This window comes from Centropristis striata, chromosome 16, assembly GCF_030273125.1.
Source record: "Centropristis striata isolate RG_2023a ecotype Rhode Island chromosome 16, C.striata_1.0, whole genome shotgun sequence".
NCBI lineage: Eukaryota > Metazoa > Chordata > Actinopteri > Perciformes > Serranidae > Centropristis > Centropristis striata.
This window is the reverse complement of record NC_081532.1, coordinates 1917449-1938444: the sequence shown is the minus strand read 5'-3', so window position 1 is coordinate 1938444 and position 20996 is coordinate 1917449. Positions and strand designations below refer to the sequence as shown.

General features: G+C 37.8%; 1 protein-coding gene across 2 annotated transcripts in view; it reads left to right on the top strand.

The window, feature by feature from the left end:
• Nucleotides 1–15224: 15224 nt before the first annotated feature.
• crlf1a (cytokine receptor-like factor 1a) overlaps nucleotides 15225–20996 on the top strand; it is a 45423-nt gene continuing 39651 nt past the window's right edge. For both annotated transcript variants that reach the window (XM_059353972.1, XM_059353973.1), the window contains exon 1: nucleotides 15225–15671. In XM_059353972.1, coding sequence (XP_059209955.1) covers nucleotides 15599–15671 — 73 coding nt within the window. In that variant the 5' untranslated portion in view covers nucleotides 15225–15598. The remainder of the gene's footprint in view (nucleotides 15672–20996) is intronic.

The following is a 20996-nucleotide window of genomic DNA, read 5'->3' as shown; positions in this document are numbered from 1 at the left end:
AGCGATCTCTGTTTGTTTACAACAAGCACCAGACACTCTGTGCACAGTTAGTGATGCCGGTTAATTCACCATCACTATGTTTATGATCAGTGGAGATGCTGTGCATAATTAGCCATGCTGCTTTGTTTATCATCAGCTGCTGACTTTGTGCAGTTAGCGACGATCTAAAACCATACGTTACCTCCAGTAACGGGGATTTAGAAGGGATTTAGAAGTCTCTAAATCCCTCTGGAGCCTTTTTGTAATGGAAACACGCAGAGTGAGCGACTTTTGAGACTTTTGAGACTTTTGAGACTTTCCCGGTGGACACTCTTCCCCCTGAAGGAAACACGGCTGATGTGAGCCTTATTCTGCTGCCTGTACAAACTCCTTGCATTGACATTTTTGAGGGGGAGACCAGTCTCAAGATATAATACATATAAGGCATAATATGCAAGATAACAACAATGTATTGACTGGCAAATAAATCCCACTAGAAATGTGTAGCTGCATTCTGCCCACTGACTATATCTTCTTATTTTCTTGTGTAATTTCTTTCTGTGTGCAGGATGTTTTGGACCGGTTGGGACTTTATAACTGTGTCAGTGAAGCATAAAAAGCTGCAGGTCCAACAGGATGAAACATGCACTTTAATTGCATTCACGCAAAACACAACTTTCCTGACAGTATGTGGAGGTGTGTACATGTTAAGTTGCTCGTTTCTTCTGTTATCAGCTCAATAAATCTGCTTTATCAGTTGTTCTCAGTATTATACTATCTGTTGCACACCTGTTGAGCAGAAGATGTCACTCTTTATAGCTTCTTATGTCACTTCCTCTGTCACTCCTGTATTAATTACTACAGAGAGCCACTAGAGATCACAATCTGTCAGTTACATTAGTCCATTTTATGTGTTGACAATGTTTTCTTGACGTACTAGAAGCTGGAGCACTAACACAAACCTTTAGGCTGCTAACCGATTAACGTGTTATAACTTATAAATCAGCTGGTTAATTAGTTAATTAGTTCTTTAGAAAGTAACCACAATGGAACAGGGAGAAAATGATTTTCTGTCTGTCTGTCTGTCTCTCTCTCTAGTTCCTTTAAATGGTTTGTTTACAACTAGTAAATCTTGCATATTGTGCCTTTAAGCCTCTGAGTTTGTTCCTGGTGCAATAAATGCATTAAGTCTCCCATCATGGACAATAAACGCTCATTTCGAGAAGACTGCTTTCGTTTCCTGTGAACAAAGGAGGTCAAGGTGATTCATATGTGATGATTCATACAGAATACTCAGGTAAAGGTGTGGTGAGTGTCCATGCTGCCAAGGTTTCACCTTTATGACTCACTGACAAACAAAAAAAAGACAAAAACAAAACAAATAGATGTAAAAATCACCATAGAAGTGTTAGGTAATTTATCTTGTTTTAAGAGTTAATTTCTTATTTTAAGTGTTCAACATGCTTATTTCTAGATTTAATAATCTTAATTTAATAAATCTTGTCAAGTGAAATTATCTGTCATTAACAATGTTTCATATGTTACGAATTTATATTTTTGTATTTAAAATCTGAATTTGTAGTTGAAATAAAGTACATATTTTCTCTCTGAGAACTGAGAAGAGACGTATAAAGTGGCATGAAATGGAAACAATATTAATGAATGTAATAAAAAAAAGCCTGCAAGTACAAAATGTTAGTTGCAGAGACACGTGCCAACCAGGAAGACACTCAAAATGACGACAAAGAGACTAAAAAGACACCAGAACAACTACAAAGAGAAGCAAAACAGCTGCAAATAGACTCACAAAAGCTCTGAAAAAGGTCAAAACAACCACAAAAACATACAAAGGGACCACAAAGAGACAGAAAATGACTTCAGCAAAGGGCAAAATAACCACAGGCGAAAAACTAGAGTACAAAAGGAGCAAAAGAGTGTCGTAAAACGAATATAAAGGGACAAAAAACAACCATAAATATGACAAGATGCCATTAAAAAGTGACATAAGTTTTGCCTGTAGTGTTTGTAGGAGAGATGTTCCTGTTCATTGTCTCATAATCCGCCAATTAGTGGTAATATTCAGGTTTTATAGCACTAAATGATAAAGTAAAGTGCAAATAGTTGTAATTTGTACTAATAATAACTGCAGCAGGCGTCAATCAACTCAACAAAGAGACAAAACGCTTCGACAGAGAGAAGAAAAGAGTGAAGGGAAAACTGAAAGTGTTTTTTTTGCAGATTATAACTTGCATGTTTACTCTGGCACTGTCTCACTCTCTATCTGTCTGTCTGTCTGTCTCTGTCTGTCTGTCTCTCTATGTCTGTCTGTCTGTCTGTCTGTCTGTCTGTTTGTCTCTATCTGTCTGTCTCTCTCTGTTTCTCTGCCTGTGTGTCTGTCTCTCTATCTGTCTCTATCTGTCCTCTCTCTATCTCTGTCTGTCTCTCTCTTTCTGTCTGTCTCTATCTGTTTGTCTCTCTCTATCTGTCCTGTCTCACTCACTCTCAGTGTCTGTCTGTTTCTCGCTCCCTCTGTCTGTCTGTCTGTCTGTCTGTCTGTGTCTCTATCTGTCCTGTCTGTCTGTCTGTTTGTCTCTATCTGTCTGTCTCTCTCTGTTTCTCTGCCTGTGTGTCTGTCTCTCTATCTGTCTCTATCTGTCTCTCTCTATCTCTGTCTGTCTCTCTCTTTCTGTCTGTCTCTATCTGTTTGCCTCTCTCTATCTGTCCTGTCTCACTCACTCTCTGTGTCTGTCTGTTTCTCGCTCCCCTCTGTCTGTCTGTCTGTCCTGTCTGTCTGTGTCCCTCTATCTGTCTGTCTGTCTGTCTGTCTGTGTCTCTATCTGTCTGTCTCTCTCTTTCTGTCTGTCTATCTGTCTCTATCTGTCTCTCTCTTTCTGTCTGTCTGTCTGTCTGTCCTGTCCTGTCCTTCTCTGTCTGTGTGCCTGTCTGTCTGTCTATATGTCCTGTCTCTCTCTTTCTGTCCTGTCCTGTCTGTCCTGTCTGTCTCTCTGTCTGTCTCTTTGTTTCTGTCTGTCTGTCCTCTATTTCTGTCTGTCTGTCTGTCTGTCTCTCCCTGTTTGTCTGTCTCTTTATTTCTGTCTGTCTCACTCTCTGTCCGTCTGTCTGTCTGTCTCTCTTTCTGTCTGTCTGTCTCTCTATCTGTCTGTCTGTCTGTCTGTCTCTCTATCTGTCTGTCCTCTCTCTTTCTGTCTGTCTGTCTGTCCTGGTCTCTCCCTTTCTGTCTGTCTGTCTCTCTCTCTGTCTGTCTCTCCCTGTCTGTCCTCTCTCTCTGTCTGTCCCTCCCTGTCTGTCTCTCTCTCTGTCCTGTCTGTCTCTCTATCTGTCCTCTCTATCTATCTCTCTCTCTCTGTCTGTCTATCTAATAATAACTGCATCATGCATCAATCCACACAACAAAGAAACATATTTTTGTGACAAAAATCTTCTCCAGTGAGAAGAAAAGAGTCACTGAACTGAAAATGTTTTTTTATTCTGCAGATGATAACTATATTGTTTTACTCTACCACGAGGCATTGTGCTCGTTCTCGGTACGAGGAAGTAATAAAACAAAGTCCCACAGCACGATGACACAGCAGAAAGCCGGCCGCCTCCCTTTCACTTCTGTCTGTCTCAGCCGTCGCTCCTCTCTCCTTTAAGCCTTATTTCTTTATTCCCTTATTTATTTCTCTCCTTTACAGAGGACGTAATGAGAGAGAACCAGATGATTCTTGGCGTCAGATATTACTTCACCACATAAAACAGCTCGTGCTTGTCTAACTCCAACAGAAAAGGCCTTGTTTGTTTGGGAACACGCTGTTTAAATTAGGGAGGTGAAAGATGGTGAAAACGCTGCTGGTCTCCATCCAGGCTGCTTGTGTTTGGTGGAAGAACCGCAGCGTTTTATTGACCTTTGTGTTAGTTTGATAATGAGAGTGAGGTAAAGCTGTCAGCCTGCACTGGGACGCTGCTGCCCTCTGCTGGGGGAACCAGGAAACTACAAGAACCAGAGATAAAGGGCTATTACGATGATTTTACACATTTACAAATTCAGTACAGTTTTCAAATCTCAGAGCTAAGAACCATATATGTGTTATTTTTTATTTATTTTATTTATTTTATTTATTTTATTTATTTTATTTATTTTATTTATTTTATTTATTTTATTTATTTTATTTAATTGTATTATATTTTATTATATTTATTTTATTTATGTATTTATTCTATTTATTTTTCCCTTTTTTTTAATATATTTTGCAGAAATGTGCAGCCCACTGCACCTTGCATGGTGTGTTCACTTCTGTGTAAAATAAAGGATGGGTTAAATGCAGGTTGAGGTTGAATTTCCCTATTGTGGGATTCATAAAGTAATTTGTCTAATCTAATCTAGTTATTGTATCTGAGCATTTTGCTATACTGCAACATTTTTTATTAATTTTTTCTTTTTCTTTTTTATTTCCCACATAAAGCACTCACATGATAAACCACAAAAAAGGGGAAAAAATAAACAAATAGCACAGCATGCAGACAAGGAATACACCAAAAATAAATAAATAAATAATAATAATAATAATGAAAAATAATAATAATAAAAAATATATATACAATAAAATATATACATAATATTGCAACATTTTAACCCTCATGTTATGTTCATTTTTCAGGAACAGCAATAACCTGAGGCATGTTTAATTATCCAAAACTAAATTTAAAAAAATCCCAATAAACATTCTTTTATTTCAGTAATAACTCAATTACTTACCATTTCAATCAATATTTAGTTGGTATTTAGTTAATGGTGTTCTTTACCTCTCACAGATCAGGTTCAATGAGGATAATTCACTTATTTTTTAAAAATGCATGTTAAGACTTTTTTTAATGTACATTGGAAATACCTACATATAAAATACAATAGGTTTTACATGACGTTGATTTAAAAAATAAAATATGTATTTTATTTTTTTTTATTTTTATGGAAAAAAACAAACATTTAACTATTTGTTTTTAGATTTTTAAACTTTGAAATGGATCAGTTTGACCCGCAACATAAGAGGAGGGTTAATTGTGGACATATAAAAATTTGAAAAATGATATGTATGTATGTATGTATGTATGTATGTATGTATGTATGTATATATATATACACACATACACAAACACATTGTTTTCTCTAATTTCTTGTCCATTTTAATGTCTGGTACAACTAAAGGTTCATTTGTTTGGGAAAATAAAATGATAACAACAAAAATAGCTGATAAGAGTTTAATTTAAGAGCTGATATCTAGACATTTAACATGGTTTTCTTCATCATGATTTTGGTCTAGATATCAGCTCTTAAATTAAACTCTTATCAGCTATTTTTGTTGTTATCATCACATTTTTCCAAACAAATTAACCTTTAATTCTACCAGACATTAAAATGAACTCCATGACTGTAAGTAGCCCCATCAGTCCATTCAGGTTCTACTTTCTGCAGCAATGTATCATGTAAATCATCTACTTCATTTTTTGCCGATCACAGGCAGACATGGTTGTTATTGTGTACGACCCAAAGAAGTAAAATGAGAAGATGAAAGAACATCAGCACCAACTCTGACAAACCCTAACCCTAGCCCTAACCTTAGCCTTAACTCTGACAAACCCTAACCCTAACCCTAACCCTAACCCTAGCCCTAACCTTAGCCTTAACTCTGACAAACCCTAACCCTAACCCTAGCCCTAACCTTAGCCTTAACTCTGACAAACCCTAACCCTAACCCTAACCCTAGCCCTAACCTTAGCCTTAACTCTGACAAACCCTAACCCTAACCCTAGCCCTAACCTTAGCCTTAACTCTGACAAACCCTAACCCTAGCCCTAACCTTAGCCTTAACTCTGACAAACCCTAACCCTAACCCTAGCCCTAACCTTAGCCTTAACTCTGACAAACCCTAACCCTAACCCTAACCCTAACCCTAGCCCTAACCTTAGCCTTAACTCTGACAAACCCTAACCCTAACCCTAGCCCTAACCTTAGCCTTAACTCTGACAAACCCTAACCCTAACCCTAGCCCTAACCTTAGCCTTAACTCTGACAAACCCTAACCCTAGCCCTAACCTTAGCCTTAACTCTGACACACCCTAACCCTAGCTCTAACCCTAGCTCTAATCCTAGCCCTAACCTTAGCCTTAACTCTGACAAACCCTAACCCTAACCCTAACCCTAGCCCTAACCTTAGCCTTAACTCTGACAAACCCTAACCCTAACCCTAGCCCTAACCTTAGCCTTAACTCTGACAAACCCTAATCCTAACCCTAGCCCTAACCTTAGCCTTAACTCTGACAAACCCTAACCCTAGCTCTAACCCTAGCTCTAATCCTAGCCCTAACCTTAGCCTTAACTCTGACAAACCCTAACCCTAGCCCTAACCCTAACCCTAGCCCTAACCTTAGCCTTAACTCTGACAAACCCTAACCCTAGCCCTAACCCTAGCCCTAACCTTAACTCTGACAAACCCTAACCCTAACCCTAGCCCTAGCCCTAACCTTAGCCTTAACTCTGACAAACCCTAACCCTAACCCTAACCCTAGCCCTAACCTTAGCCTTAACTCTGACAAACCCTAACCCTAGCTCTAACCCTAGCTCTAATCCTAGCCCTAACCTTAGCCTTAACTCTGACAAACCCTAACCCTAGCCCTAACCTTAACTCTGACAAACCCTAACCCTAGCTCAAACCCTAGCCCTAACCCTAGCCCTAACCTTAGCCTTAACTCTGACAAACCCTAACCTTAACCCTGACAAACCCTAGCCTTAACCCTAGCCCTAACCCTAGCGCCTGCAGAGTCACGAGTCCAGCAGAAGAACGGAGGAATCCTCAGACCAGACCGTAATCCTCTCCCTGTCTCGGTTTTATGGAGGTTTATATGCTGTGATGCCCATCACCAACAACACATTGGGTCCAGATGGGAGGAGGCAGAGAGAGAGAGAGAGAGAGAGAGAGAGAGAGAGAGAGAGAGAGAGAGAGAGAGAGAGAGAGAGAGAGTGAGAGAGAGAGAAGGAGAATAAGAGAGAGAGAGAGAGAGAGAGAGAGAGAGAGAGAGAGAGAGAGAGAGAGGAGAATGAGAGAGAGAGAGAGAGACAGAGAGAGAGCGAAAGAGAGAGAGAGAGACACACACAGAGAGAGATAGAGAGAGAGCACGGTTGATGTACATCTGTCATGCATTATTGCAGTGAATGCCAGCGCTGCTATCCTGGCTTAGAAACTATGTGAGGAGGGGGTTGATGGGGTCCTCCTTAAATCACAATATGAATCCTCCTCCTCCTCTTCTTCCTTTTTAGTGACTATATCAACACACTTCTCTGCCTCACACACACACACAGAGACACACAAACATTATCTTTGTCTTTTTGTGTCTTTTTTGGTCATTTTACATCTTTTTTTTGGTCATCTTGTGTCTTATTACATTTTCTTTTGGTTACAAAATGACCAAAAAAGGACACAAAATGACCAAAAAAAGACACAAAAAGACCAAAAATTCTTCTTGAGTTGATGAGTTAATTTTCTTATGTTTCTTATCAGTCCTTTTGCGTCTTTTTTTAGTCTTTTTTGTGTCTTCTTTTTGTGGGCTTTTTGTGTCTTTTTTGGTCATTTTGTGTCTTTTTACATCTTCTTTTGGTCACAAAATGACCAATGAATACAAAAAATTCTTCTTGAGTTGATGAGTTAGTTTTCTTTTGTTTCTTTTTTGGTCATTTTACGTATTTATGTGTCTTTTTTTGGTCTTTTTGTGTCTTTTTTGGTCATTTTGTGTCTTTTTACACCTTCTTTTGGTCACAAAATGACCCCAAAAAAAGACAAAAAATGTTTTAAGAGTTAATTTCTTATTTTAAGCGTTCAACATGCTTTTTTCTAGATTCAATAATCTGAATTTAAGAAATCTTGTCAAGGTAAATTATCTGTCCATGCAGCATGATCATTTCCCTCAGATTTACTGTTTTTATCTTGTTTTTAGACACACCTTTTTTTGCAGTGTAAAACGTCGGGTGCTTTCTTTCTGTCTTCCACACACACACATACAGCAGCACGCACACACAAACACACACACACACACACATTATCCCCCTATGAATTCCTCAGGAAGGAGTCAGCCTTCTTCATTCCTCTGGACATAACTTTTCCTTAACAAGGTACTGATGGTCTTGACCTCCTCTTCAAACAAACCCTTCCCTCCAATCAGGGAGGATTGTGGATCTGGGGCCTGTGGGTATTACAGAGGAAACGTCCTGATTCTCCTTGATTACTCGCTCTCTCTCTCTCTTCCTCTAACTGTCTCTCTCTCCCCCCTCTCTCTTTCTAAATATCTCTGTCTCAGTGGCTTCTGGCTCTCCCGTTGTCTCTAACCCAATCTCGAACTTTTCTTTCCTGTGTCTGTCTGTCTACTCACTGTTTTTCCTTTCTCGTCTCGTCTCTTCTCAGCCGGCTGCATCCATCCCTCTGATTGCTCCCCGCTTTGAATCCAGTCTGTTGATGATGAGCTGTTTATCCACTTTATTAGAGAGAAATCCAACAAATCCAGACTCTAAGGAGGCAATTGGGAGACGGTATTGTGATATATGTGTGTTACTTTTTCACAAATTGCCTTATTGACCTGTTGGACAGGAAAAAAACACACATGTATGTTTTTAAAAGGAACACTGCAAAAAAGGTGTTTAGTCTAAAAACCAGATAAAACAGTAAATCTGAGGGAAATGATCTTGCTGCATGGACAGATAATTTACCTTGACAAGATTTCTTAAATTAAGATGATTAAATCTAGAAATAAGCATGTTGAACACTTAAAACAAGAAATTAACTCTTAAAACCAGATAAATTAAAGCTGCCAGCAGTGATGAACTGGCCCGAGCAGATTGACCTGATGATTATTTGGTTCTTACCAAGATAAGAAAAAACTTTAGATCGTTATAACATTAGATCATTTATCTTGCAGACTGGACGCTAAGGGGTTAACATCCCCTCCAGCTCTGTGACTGCAGCTGGGAGAGACTGCTGCAGGAGGAATGTGCCGATTCGACTCGTTCTGACTCTTCTTAACAAGCCGCCAGCCCCCAGTGGCTAGTTAAGAAGAGTCAGAACGAGTCTCCAAAAGTCTCCAATAACTCCAGAAAAAGTAGCTGGATTTGTCTCCAGTCGCTTTCTTGAGAAATAGTCTAAGAGGGTCTGAAAAGCTAAATTTAGCAACAAAGTTGCTAAGTTGGCAGCACTGCTTCGCGGCTTTTACAAATGTCGCGTCTTGTGGTGTAGAGTACTACGTCACATCCTGCTTAGCGTTCTATCCAATCAGCAACCAGGCTTTTTTCAGGGGAGAAAAAAGACCCTGCTCTTCTACAGGGACAGAAAAAGTCCAGACAAAAGTCCAGACAAAAGTCTGCTCAGGACGTATTCAAATTAGGGGCGTTTCAGCAAGTGAGACCCGCCTCATTCAGGGTATTCGACTACAATGGAAACACACCTCATGTTTAAAAGGTCACTGTGTGAGATGTAAACAAGAACAGAATACACATGTTCATATTTACAGAAAACAGAAGTTTCCCAGTGTGAGCATTTTGTCTTCACTGTATTCAATTGAAGAGGATTTGCAGATCATTTATCATTCTGTTTTTATTACATTTTTCACAGCGTTCCAACTTTATCTGAATCTGGGTTGTATTTGAGGTTTTTTTTTTTGACAGACTGAATGACATTCCCCTCCATGAAGCCATGTCGCTAACATGGCAACAAGCTGCATTAAAGACGGAGCCTCATTAGCTCTCCTTCCTGCTCAACATGTGCCATTGGTTTACACCGAGCTGGTGTTCTCATGTTGTGGCTCCAGCTAAAGACATGTAAAGCCTATTGTCCTCACATGACTGATTATTACAGAGCAGCCTTCCTCTGGTGACTTCAGCACCGCTTTAACTGCTCTCTTCATCTTTCTGACTCTCCCCGTCTCACTCTTTGTCACCATCTTTTCTCTGTTTCTCCGCCTCTCAACACTTTGTCTCCTGCTCTGTCTGTGGTGTTCTGGATTAAGGACAGTCTGGATGGAAGATGTGGTATTCAAATGGCACTGTGTGTGTGTCTGTGTGTGTGTTTGGCTGTATGGCACGCAATTGTGCAAGTCTGCATCTTTGTATGCATATGTGAGGGATCACATGTAAGGTTATGTGCAGTGGTGGAAGAAGGATTCAGATCCTTTACTTCAGTAAAAGTACTAATACAACACTGTGGAATTACTCAACTAAAACACTAAATCTGAGGGAAATTATCTTGCTGCATGGACATATAATAAGCATATTGAAAGCTTAAAATAAGAAATTAACTCTTAAAACAAGATCAATTATGTAACTCTTCTAAATCTAAAGGTTTTTTTTTTTATCTTGGTAAGAAACAAATAATTTGCAGTGCACTCTGTCGGGCCAGTTCATCGCTGCTTGCAGCTTTAATTTATCTTGAGACTGTAAACAGGTGGAAACCGATAGCCTGCCCTGCCCAAATATATCCAACCAACCAACCAACCAACCAACCAATCAAAACAACAAAACCAACCATGAAACCAACAAAACCAACAATCAAACCAACAAAACCAACCAACCATCAAACCAATGTACCAACCAACCATCAAACCAAAAAACCAACAAAACCAACCATCCATCTATCCAACGTACCAACCAACCATCAAACCAACAAAACCAACCAACCATCGAACCAACAAAACCAACAAAACCAACCATCAAACCAACGTACCAACCAACCATCAAACCAACAAAACCTACAATCAAACCAACAAAACCAACCATCCATCTATCCAACGTACCAACCAACCATCAAACCAACAAAACCAACCAACCATCAAAACAACGTACCAACCAACCATCAAACCAACAATACCAACAAAACCAACCATCAAACCAACCAACCATCTATCCAATGTACCAACCAACCATCAAACCAACAAAACCAACCAACCATCTATCCAACGTACCAACCAACCATCAAACCAGAAAAACCACCCAACCATCTATCCAACGTACCAACCAACCAACCAACCATCAAACCAAGGTACGAACCAACCATCAAACCAACAATCAAACCAACAAAACCAACCATCCATCTATCCAACGTACCAACCAACCAACCAACCATCAAACCAAGGTACGAACCAACCATCAAACCAACAAAACCAACAATCAAACCAACAAAACCAACCATCCATCTATCCAACGTACCAACCAACCATCAAACCAACAAAACCAACCATCAAACCAACGTACCAACCAACCATCAAACCAACAAAACCAACCATCAAACCAACGTACCAACCAACCATCAAACCAACAAAACATTCAATCAAACCAACAAAACCAACCATCCATATATCCAGCGTACCAGCCAACCATCAAAACAAACAAAACCAACCATTCATCTATCCAACGTACCAACCAACCATCAAACCAACAAAACCAACCATCAAACCAACGTACCAACCAACCATCAAACCAACAAAACCAACCAACCATCTATCCAATGTAGCAACCAACCATCAAACCAACAAAACCAACCAACCATCTATCCAATGTACCAACCAACCAACCAACCAACCAACTAACCAACCAACCAACCAACCATCAAACCAACGTACCAACCAACCAACCATCAAACCAACAAAACCAACCATCAATCCAACATACCAACCAACCATCAAACCAACAAAATCAACCAACCATCTATCCAACGCACCAACCAACAACAGCTGACTCTCTGAAACGGCCCTTATGGAGCAATACGTACTCATCAGCTGAAACAGCAGCTTCAGCAGCCGTTGAAACGGGGTTTTTATCCTTTTAGGATGAACCAGATGCTCCTAATCTGCACTCTGCTGATGGTACCTTCAGTACACTAGACGGGGACCGTCACACACAGCTGTTGGTATTTTACCGTAAATTTAACAGATTTTTTTTTACAGTGTAGGGCACTATAGTAGTTGAGTAAATGTACTTAGTTACTTTTGTGAAGGAAATTTGGTGTTTCCTGCATGGTGGGACATGAAGTAGGCGGCAACCTACTTGATATTCAAGACACAAGGCATTGTGGGAACTGACTCTGTGAATTTAGCTCTGATAACACCATGATTGAGGGGAACATGTAGATGAGTGGGGTCTGTCCTGATGTGATGCATAGGGCAGGAAGATAGGACCACATTGAGACTTGCTGAAGAATCAATGTTGGGAAATACAACAGATATAAGTCGAGCGGTGTACGGGGCTTTGTTGTACTGTAAAAGAGCCATTCGGAATTGTGCGGTGTATGGAACACGAATGTGCTAATAAAACTTGCTGAACAGAGTATTGAGTGCTTTGTGTTTGGCCAGCTCACCCAGTAACTTAGTGCAGTTGTCAAAATTGCCATGACACTTTCCACCACTGGTAATGTGAAAGATGTGTGTGTGTGTGTGTGTGTGTGTGTGTGTGTGGGCATAAAAATGTAGGACAATAGCAGCAGAAAACACACAAGCGGAGACAGTGACACAACATTTTCTCAGTTAGAGGCGTAGACGCTGACGGCTGTCCGTCATAAATCAACTATTCTATGAATGAATGAGCGGGAAGTGACACAGCAGCCACAACGCCGTCACTGAATTCTTTTCTCGTTTCCTGGACGCTAACGGCCGGGCACGAGCGGGAACTGGCCCTGGAACAAGAGTCCCTCTGAGGAGGAGAAAGGGGGACATTGTGGGCCGGGACCCAAAGGTCAGCATGGCTGTTAGGCTCCCAGTCGGCCTTAAGTCCTGCTGAGTCAGTCTGTCTGCTGCATCCCCGGAACACCACCAGGACGAGTCTGAGTGTGTCCGGGGCCACCATTAGTCAAATATTAGTCACAGTACCCATTTAGATGATGGACATGAAGAGAGTTTCTGTTCTTAAGACACACTCTGGGGCCCAAAATGTGGACTTCTTAATCCCAATGTGGTCTGATGTCTCCAGAGTGCGTAAAAAGATGCCAGAGACAGACGTCCTGCGTCAGAGGACTCCCACTGAGACGGCTGATACCCGAGGGCAACTCAAAAAAAGAAAAAGTTCTTGCCTTCTTCTTCTGCAGAACGTTATTTTGCTGGATGCTCAACGCTGATTGGCTGACAGATTATCTGATCTTTCATATTTCTTAGGAAAAGGTGCTTGTTATCACATGCACAGCTTTAAGTGACCGTGCTCCTCCCAACATCAGAGCTTTTCTTTCACTTTATGCTGCAGTCAGATGAAAAAGAGAAACAGAATTACCCAAAAAGACACAAAATTACCAAAAAAAGACACAAAATTACCAATAAAAGTAATTAAAGGGACACACACAACACGGTAAAGTGCCATTCATATAAAACTCACATTAAACTTTCATATCAAGGTGGGGGCCACAAAATATCGTCACAAGGGCCACTATTGGCCCGCGGGCCGCAAGTTTGAGACCCATGATGTAGATAATAATTTCCCTATCAAATAAACTTATAGTTTCTATTATTCTTGTCTTCACTATTTAACACAATAAAGAAATTCAAGGCTACACTGTATCAAAGTCGAAGTGAACTTGCCTTGGTTCTGATTTGGATTTTGTAGTTATTGCAATTTTTATATCATTATTTCTCTGAAATAAAGAAAAAAATTGAAATCTAAAACTTTGTCATATAAGATAAAACAGACATCAAGGGGTTCATTTTTAGTTCTGTTTTAATTGACTGTTTTTACTGTTTTCAATTATGTCTTGCTGTTTTTAATGTTTATGTAAAGCACTTTGAATCATCTTGTGTTGAATTGTGCTATACAAATAAACTTGCCTTGCCTCAATTTGGACCAAAATGAGTTACTGCAGTTAGACTTTGTAGGACAGTAGTCGAGTAAATGTACTTAGTTACTTTCAAGATGTGTGTAGCAGAATATGTTCATACATTCAAGTATATCGAGTCAAAACTGACCATTCAAAGAGAAAACATGATGCACAAAACTGATTGTGTCACAGTCTACATGCACAAAGATAAATAAATACCACAGGAGGAGAAAAAAAAGACAGTAAAGGATTTCCTTTCCTGAAACTCACAGTGACTCAACAGCTTCCTAAAGACCTGAGGCATGGAAAGTCACAGAGATTCACTCAGACATTCAGTGAAAGTGAAGTTTTTTAACTGGCCAGCCAAATGGATTATAGGTTGGTAAGTGATACGACACTTATTTCTACATGATGTAATATTTATGTTCAAAAATCATGATTTGACCTTTGTCCCCAAAAATGTAGTTACTGCACTTTTTTATTTGTGTATTTCAGACTTATTATAAAGTAATGCTATATTTTAGTCTCAATATAATTATATCTCACTTTTTTCACACAAAATTACTAAAAAAGACACAAAATGACCGAAAAAACTAAATTACTAAAAAAAGACACAAAATGACACAAAATAACAAAAAAGACACAAAATTATTTTAAAAAAAGACACAAAATAACAAAAAAGACACAAAATTATTTTTAAAAAAGACACAAAATGACAGAAAAAAACTAAATTACTAAAAAAAGACACAAAATGACAAAAAAGACACAAAATGACAAAAAAAGACACAAAATTATTTAAAAAAGACACAATGACAGAAAAAAACTAAGTTACTTAACAAGACACGAAATGACCAAAAAGACACAAAATTATATATAAAAAAAGACGAAATGAAAAAAAGAAATATGCAAAATTACCAAAAAAAGACAAAATTATTTAAAAAAAGACACAAAATGACCAAAGAAGACACAAAATTACTTAAAGAAGAAAGAAAATGACCAAAAAATATCATATATTCAAGTATATCGAGTCAAAACTGACTGATTCTAAGAGAAAACATGATAATTCAACAGGGCACAAAACTGATTATGTCACGTTCTACATGGACAGAGATAAATAAATACCACAGGAGGAGGAAAAAAAAGACAGTAAAGGATTTCCTTTCCTGAAACTCACAGTGACTCAACAGCTTCCTATGGTGTAGAAAGACCTGAGGCATGGAAAGTCACAGAGATTCACTCAGAGATTCAGTGATTCAGTGAAAGTGAATGGCTCTAGACATCACTGGAGGAAAAAAAAAAGAAGAGCAGGGAAAGGACGGAAAGAGGGGGAAATGACTGGCGACTGTGTGGGAAGAGAAAGAGAGAGAGAGAGAGAGAGAGAGAGAGAGAGAGAGAGAGAGAGAGAGAGAGAGAGAGAGGAGGGGCTTATAAAGTATGAACTTGTGTATGATTTAGCTGCAGGAAGCATTAAGAAGAAGGGAAAAGAGAGCAGCCAGGACGCGGTAGAGTCTCTCTTTTAGCCGACTCTATCCGAGGACGTGTTGCCTTCTGGGGACTTTTTCCACCGGGTCACACTGTTCCTGGTGCGCTCCTCCACTCCTCAGACTCTTGTCTGGTGAATAAAATCCGGAGCATTCTGCTGCTGAACCCTGTTTTTCCTCTTTCCACTCTGTGCGTAATTTGCGTCCCTGGATCGAGGAGGAGAAAAAAAGGCGACATCACAACAACACGAGGACTGGAGGGATCAAGAGAGAGATACTAAAAAAAATAAGAAAAACTTGCTGTGGGGAGAAATGAAAGCCGTGTTGGATATCTGCTGGGTTTTCCTCCTGCTGCACACTCCCGGCGTGCTCTCCTTGTCCACACGTAAGTTGCACACAGATGTCCATCGATGCGCAAAGTCAGTTTATGGTTTATATGGTTTATGGTTTATGGTTTGGGTACAGGCTGACCCTTTTTTCTGTCCACTAAAATCACTTTAATCCACGTGTCACTCAAATATCACACTGTAAACACTTTATTGCGACTCTGTCCTGCTCTGGTATGCAGGATTTTATATGCAAAAATGGATTTTCACAATAGAACAAGACATTATAGAAGGGTGGGAGTCAATGCAAACACTAAACTATGAGCCTTCACAGGGATATTGTAGTGTTTGTAGTGTTATTTTTTATGAATATATTCCTATAATATCCCTATGAAGGCTTGATGTTTGAACCACCCTTCTATAATGTCTTGTACTATTGTATTAAAATCCATTTTTGCATATAAAATCATGAATACCAGAGCAGTTTAAGTTTAATTTTATGAATTTATATGATAAATAATATTCTTATAAGGACTTGTAGTGTTTGTAGTGTTATTTTTTATGAATATATTCCTATAAGTCCTTATAAGAATATTATTTATCATATAAATTCATAAAATTAAACTTAAACTGCTCTGGTATTCATGATTTTATATGCAAAAATGGATTTTAATACAATAGTACAAGACATTATAGAAGGGTGGTTCAAACATCAAGCCTTCATAGGGATATTATAGGAATATATTCATAAAAAACATGTACTTTTAAAGGAGTGCAAACACTACGAGTCCTTATCATATATTATTATTTAGATGATTTAAATTAAGATTACTAGTCAGTACAGTCAAGCCTGATAATAATAATAATAAAAAATATACTTTTAGACGAGTGCAAACACAACAAGTCCGTATAAGAATATTATTTATCATATGGAATATAGATCTTATTATTTAGATGATTTGAATTAAGATTATTGGTCAGTACAGTCACGCTTAATAATAATAATAATAATATTAATAATAAAAATATACTTTTAGAAGAGTGCAAACACTACAAGCCCTGATAAGAATATTATTTATTATGTATAATATATATTGTGCTCATATAGCTCCATCTTCCACTGTGTCAGAGTTAAACTGCTTTGGTATTCATGATTTTATCTGCAAAAATGGATTTTCACAATAATACAAGACAGTATAGAAGGGTGGTGCAAACCTCAAGCCTTCATAGGGATATTATAGGAATATATTAATAAAAAATATAAGTGCAAAAACTACAAGTCCTTATAAGAATATTATTTATCATATGGAATATAGATATTATTATTTAGATTATATAAATTAGGATTATTAGTCAGTGCAGTCAAGCCTGATAATAATAATACAAATATATTCATTATTATTTAGTAATAATTTATTTCAAACATGTAATAAATATATTTCTTTTAAATTAGAATAATATATAATGAAAAGTAAACATATACAACATTAAAAAAAAAGAAGAGTAGGAAGAAGTATCTATGGTTTTACATCTTTTCCGAACAATAAATGTAATATGTGTCATATAAACAGCTCACAAACAGAACAATAAAGTTATATTAAAGAGGTAAAAACACAATAACAGGACACTTTAACTTCACTTTAAGATGTATAGGGTTTCCTCTTTTATATACCACATAATATTTAATATACTCATGTTTGGTATTTGGTATTTTCTCAGCACAACTTCAACATGATCTGACAATTCTTTTTTCACTTTAACCCACTTTATTAACATATTGAGCCCAAAAATACACAAAAATCATGAAATCTAAAATAAAAAAATACTTTTTTATGACAGTAAAAACCAACAAATATGCTCAATGAACTGTTTAAGACCTGAAACATGTCAACATAGATTGCAAATATGAACATATAAAGGTAAAATTAAAATATAATAAGACTATACATAAAAAAAATACCATAAAAAACATGTTTATTCATAGAAACAGTGTTAGATGATGATTAGACCTGTTTTTTCTGTAGTCTGTAATTTATGATGCTTTAAAAAAAAATCAACCCCTAAATGTCAAAGATCTGTGATGTGACATATATACACGCGTTACATTGGGCATTTGTGGTAATTAGGGCCTCGGGGCAATCGCACCGAGCACTGGTCCCATACAGCAATAGCTGTAGAACAATAATTGGAGATTTTTAAACGTCTACTTCTCCGGCATAATTTCCCCTAGAGACTCCATTTAAACTTTAAACAGTAGACACAAGTCTTGTGTATCAGTGTATTAATCCACGTTTCGATAGGTCATATAGTTTTTTATCAATCCCTGTTCAATGACCATGATAATTTTGGGAGAAATTCTGAGATTATAATGGGTGTGTATTGCACGGAATGTTCGTGTCACAGTGTGTGACATCATCGCCAGAGTGTAGAGGGAGAGAAAAAATTGTCAAAAAATACATTTGAAAACTGCGCTCCAGGCCGCAAATTCCACTCTACAGAAATAATTTATACATAGAAACGTAGGAAAATTAGTCTTCTCCCTCACAATCCTCTGATAAAGCTGTCAGAGTTATAGTTTGGGCGTAGGACGCACAGATGATCCACCAACACCACCAACAGCCTCATTGGCTCCCATATTAAAAACGCAGGAAGATTTCTGAAAAAGGGAGATGTAACAGTTTTTTTAGATCGCTCTAACAAAGCTTTTTTTTCATTGTTCTTAAAAAAAACATATGTCGACGTTCAGGAAGAACTCAGGATGCTCAAAGTGAAGTCGGATCAATGATAGGTATTATGGTTTTGCCAAAAATGCTTTCTGTTCGAGGCCAGAAATTCCAGTCCACCTCTGGCTGCTGTCACTCTTTCGGAACATTAACAGGTGTCAGTTAATTCTGTTGATTGCTTTGATCTGATTGATCTGATTTGATCTTTGATGTGATTACAGTTACAGATAGACAGACAGACAGACAGACAGACAGACAGACACACACACACACACACACACACACACACGTTGAGGTTAAAGGGCATAGTTTGAAATCTCTGAAGAATCTCATCATAGTGTAGACACACCGGCAGTAGCCCCCGTGGCCCTTTCAGAATTTCCCCAGAGGAAAATTTGTAGTTATGTTTATGATATTTAATTTTAAATTAAAAAAAAAAACGAGCCATTGTGACATTAAAAGTGCTGTTTAACAACAAATTATTTTTGGTTTTTAAGTAACAACATAACAATAAATCAATAACGAATAAAAACAAATAACCATTTTGTTTGCATCTCCATAACATATATAAAAAATGTGACTTTAATTTGTTCAGGAAATATGGTCAGAACAAGTTAAATGCAACACAGGACATTAACGGATTAGAATTGTTAAATGGGTTTAAAGTTAGCCTCGTAACAAAAAATACGCTTTTTGAAATTAGCTACTTTTTCACATTTCTGTTTCCAGTCACAGCCACATTTTGAAGAAGTCTTGCTGAGGGATTTAATGAGTTAATGTGAAGCATAAAGCTGAATATGGGAGATTCTAGAAGATTTAAAGTGTTTGTTACACAGATGTCACAATAGGTTCTTATCCCATATAGAAACACGTTGGAATCAGTGATCTTACATTGTGAAACACTGTGTTTGAAATGTGTTTCCAATGCAAAACTCACCCGTAGATTCCTGCTCACTCTGTTGGATCCACTGCAGGACAAATGCCACTTTGTCCACTTGCCACCTGGTGTTATTGATGCTGCTGCTGAAGGATATCGCTCGTTTCCCTGCAGAGAGAAATTGTCTCCCAGGAGGCTGAATTTCAACAAGTCCAGGCCATAATTCCTTTAACACATGGAGAGCATGGGGGCTTTACGGACCGCAACAAAACAGTGACATCACTGGCTCGGGTTTTGGAGAATGTTAACCGGCAGCTTAATGCACAGTAACGTAAATAAATCAAAGTTATGTCCGCTTCCCCTGTTAAGTGGCTGGATTAGTTTTTATGGTGAGCTCACTGGCACGGAGCAGAGGATCTGCTGTTATTCATCCTGTTTGAAAGAAAGGCGCTAATAAAAGAAAGTTCTCATAGGAGACAATGGGCCTTGATCACAAGCTGCCCCGCTGTTTATTATAGGCCCTAATATAGCTCATTACTGTTTTACTCACTGTAATAATGGAGGGTGCTTCCCTTTCACTCAGTGTGCTGTGGTTTACACATGCCACTGGAATAAAACACTTTAAATGCGGAATTTTTCCTGCCAACGTATAATTAGTTTTTAGTGCGGCTCATAATCCCATAAAGTTAGACTTTATTTGTCCTCTCCTCAGATATAAAAATAAAATACATTGAAGAAAACAACAATTTGACCCAAAAAAAGACACAAAATGACCAAAAAAGACACAAAATGACCAATAAAAAGACACAAAATGACCAAAAAAAGACATAAAATGACCAAAATAGACGTAGAATGACCGATAAAAAGACACAAAATTACCAAAAAAGACAAAAAAATTACCAAGAAGATGTAAAAGGACCAATAAAAAGACACAAAATGAACAAATAAAGACACAAAATGACCAAATAAGACGTAAAATTACCAATGAAAAGACACAAATTGGCCAAAAAAGACACAAAATGACCAAAAAAGATGTAAATTGACCAAAAAAAGACACAAAATGACCAAAAAGACATAAAATGACCAATAAAAAGGAGACAAAATGACCAAAAAGACACAAAATGACCAAAAAAAGACGTAAAATGACCAATAAAAAGACAAAAAATGACCAAAAAAGACATAAAATGACCAATAAAAAAACACAAATTGGCCAAAAAAAGACACAAAATGACCAAAAAAAAAGACACAAAATGACCAATAAAAAGACACAAATTGACCAAAAAAACACACAAAATAACCAAAAAAATCACCTGTGTTTATTATAGGCCCTAATATAGCTCATTACTGTTTTACTCACTGTGATAATGGAGGGTGCTTCCCTTTCACTCAGTGTGCTGTGGTTTACACATGCCACTGGAATAAAACACTTTAAATGCGGAATTTTCTTACCAACATATAATTAGTTTTTAGTGCGGCTCATAATCCCATAAAGTTAGACTTTATTTGTCCTGTTAGCATATAAAGAGGTATTCATGTTTGATGGGATCATTGAGTACTAACATTTGAGTCTAAAAGACCTAAATAATCCTGAACAATCAGCTTTTTAACCTGGAAATTAACTTCAAATATCCAACATTTCTCCTGCCTGTACTTGAATGAATCATTCAATCTCTCCTCTCCTCAGATATAAAGAAAAAATGTAGTGGAGAAAACAACAAATTGACCAAAAAAGAACCAAAATGACCAAAAAAAGACACAAAAAAGACACAAAATGACCAAAAAAT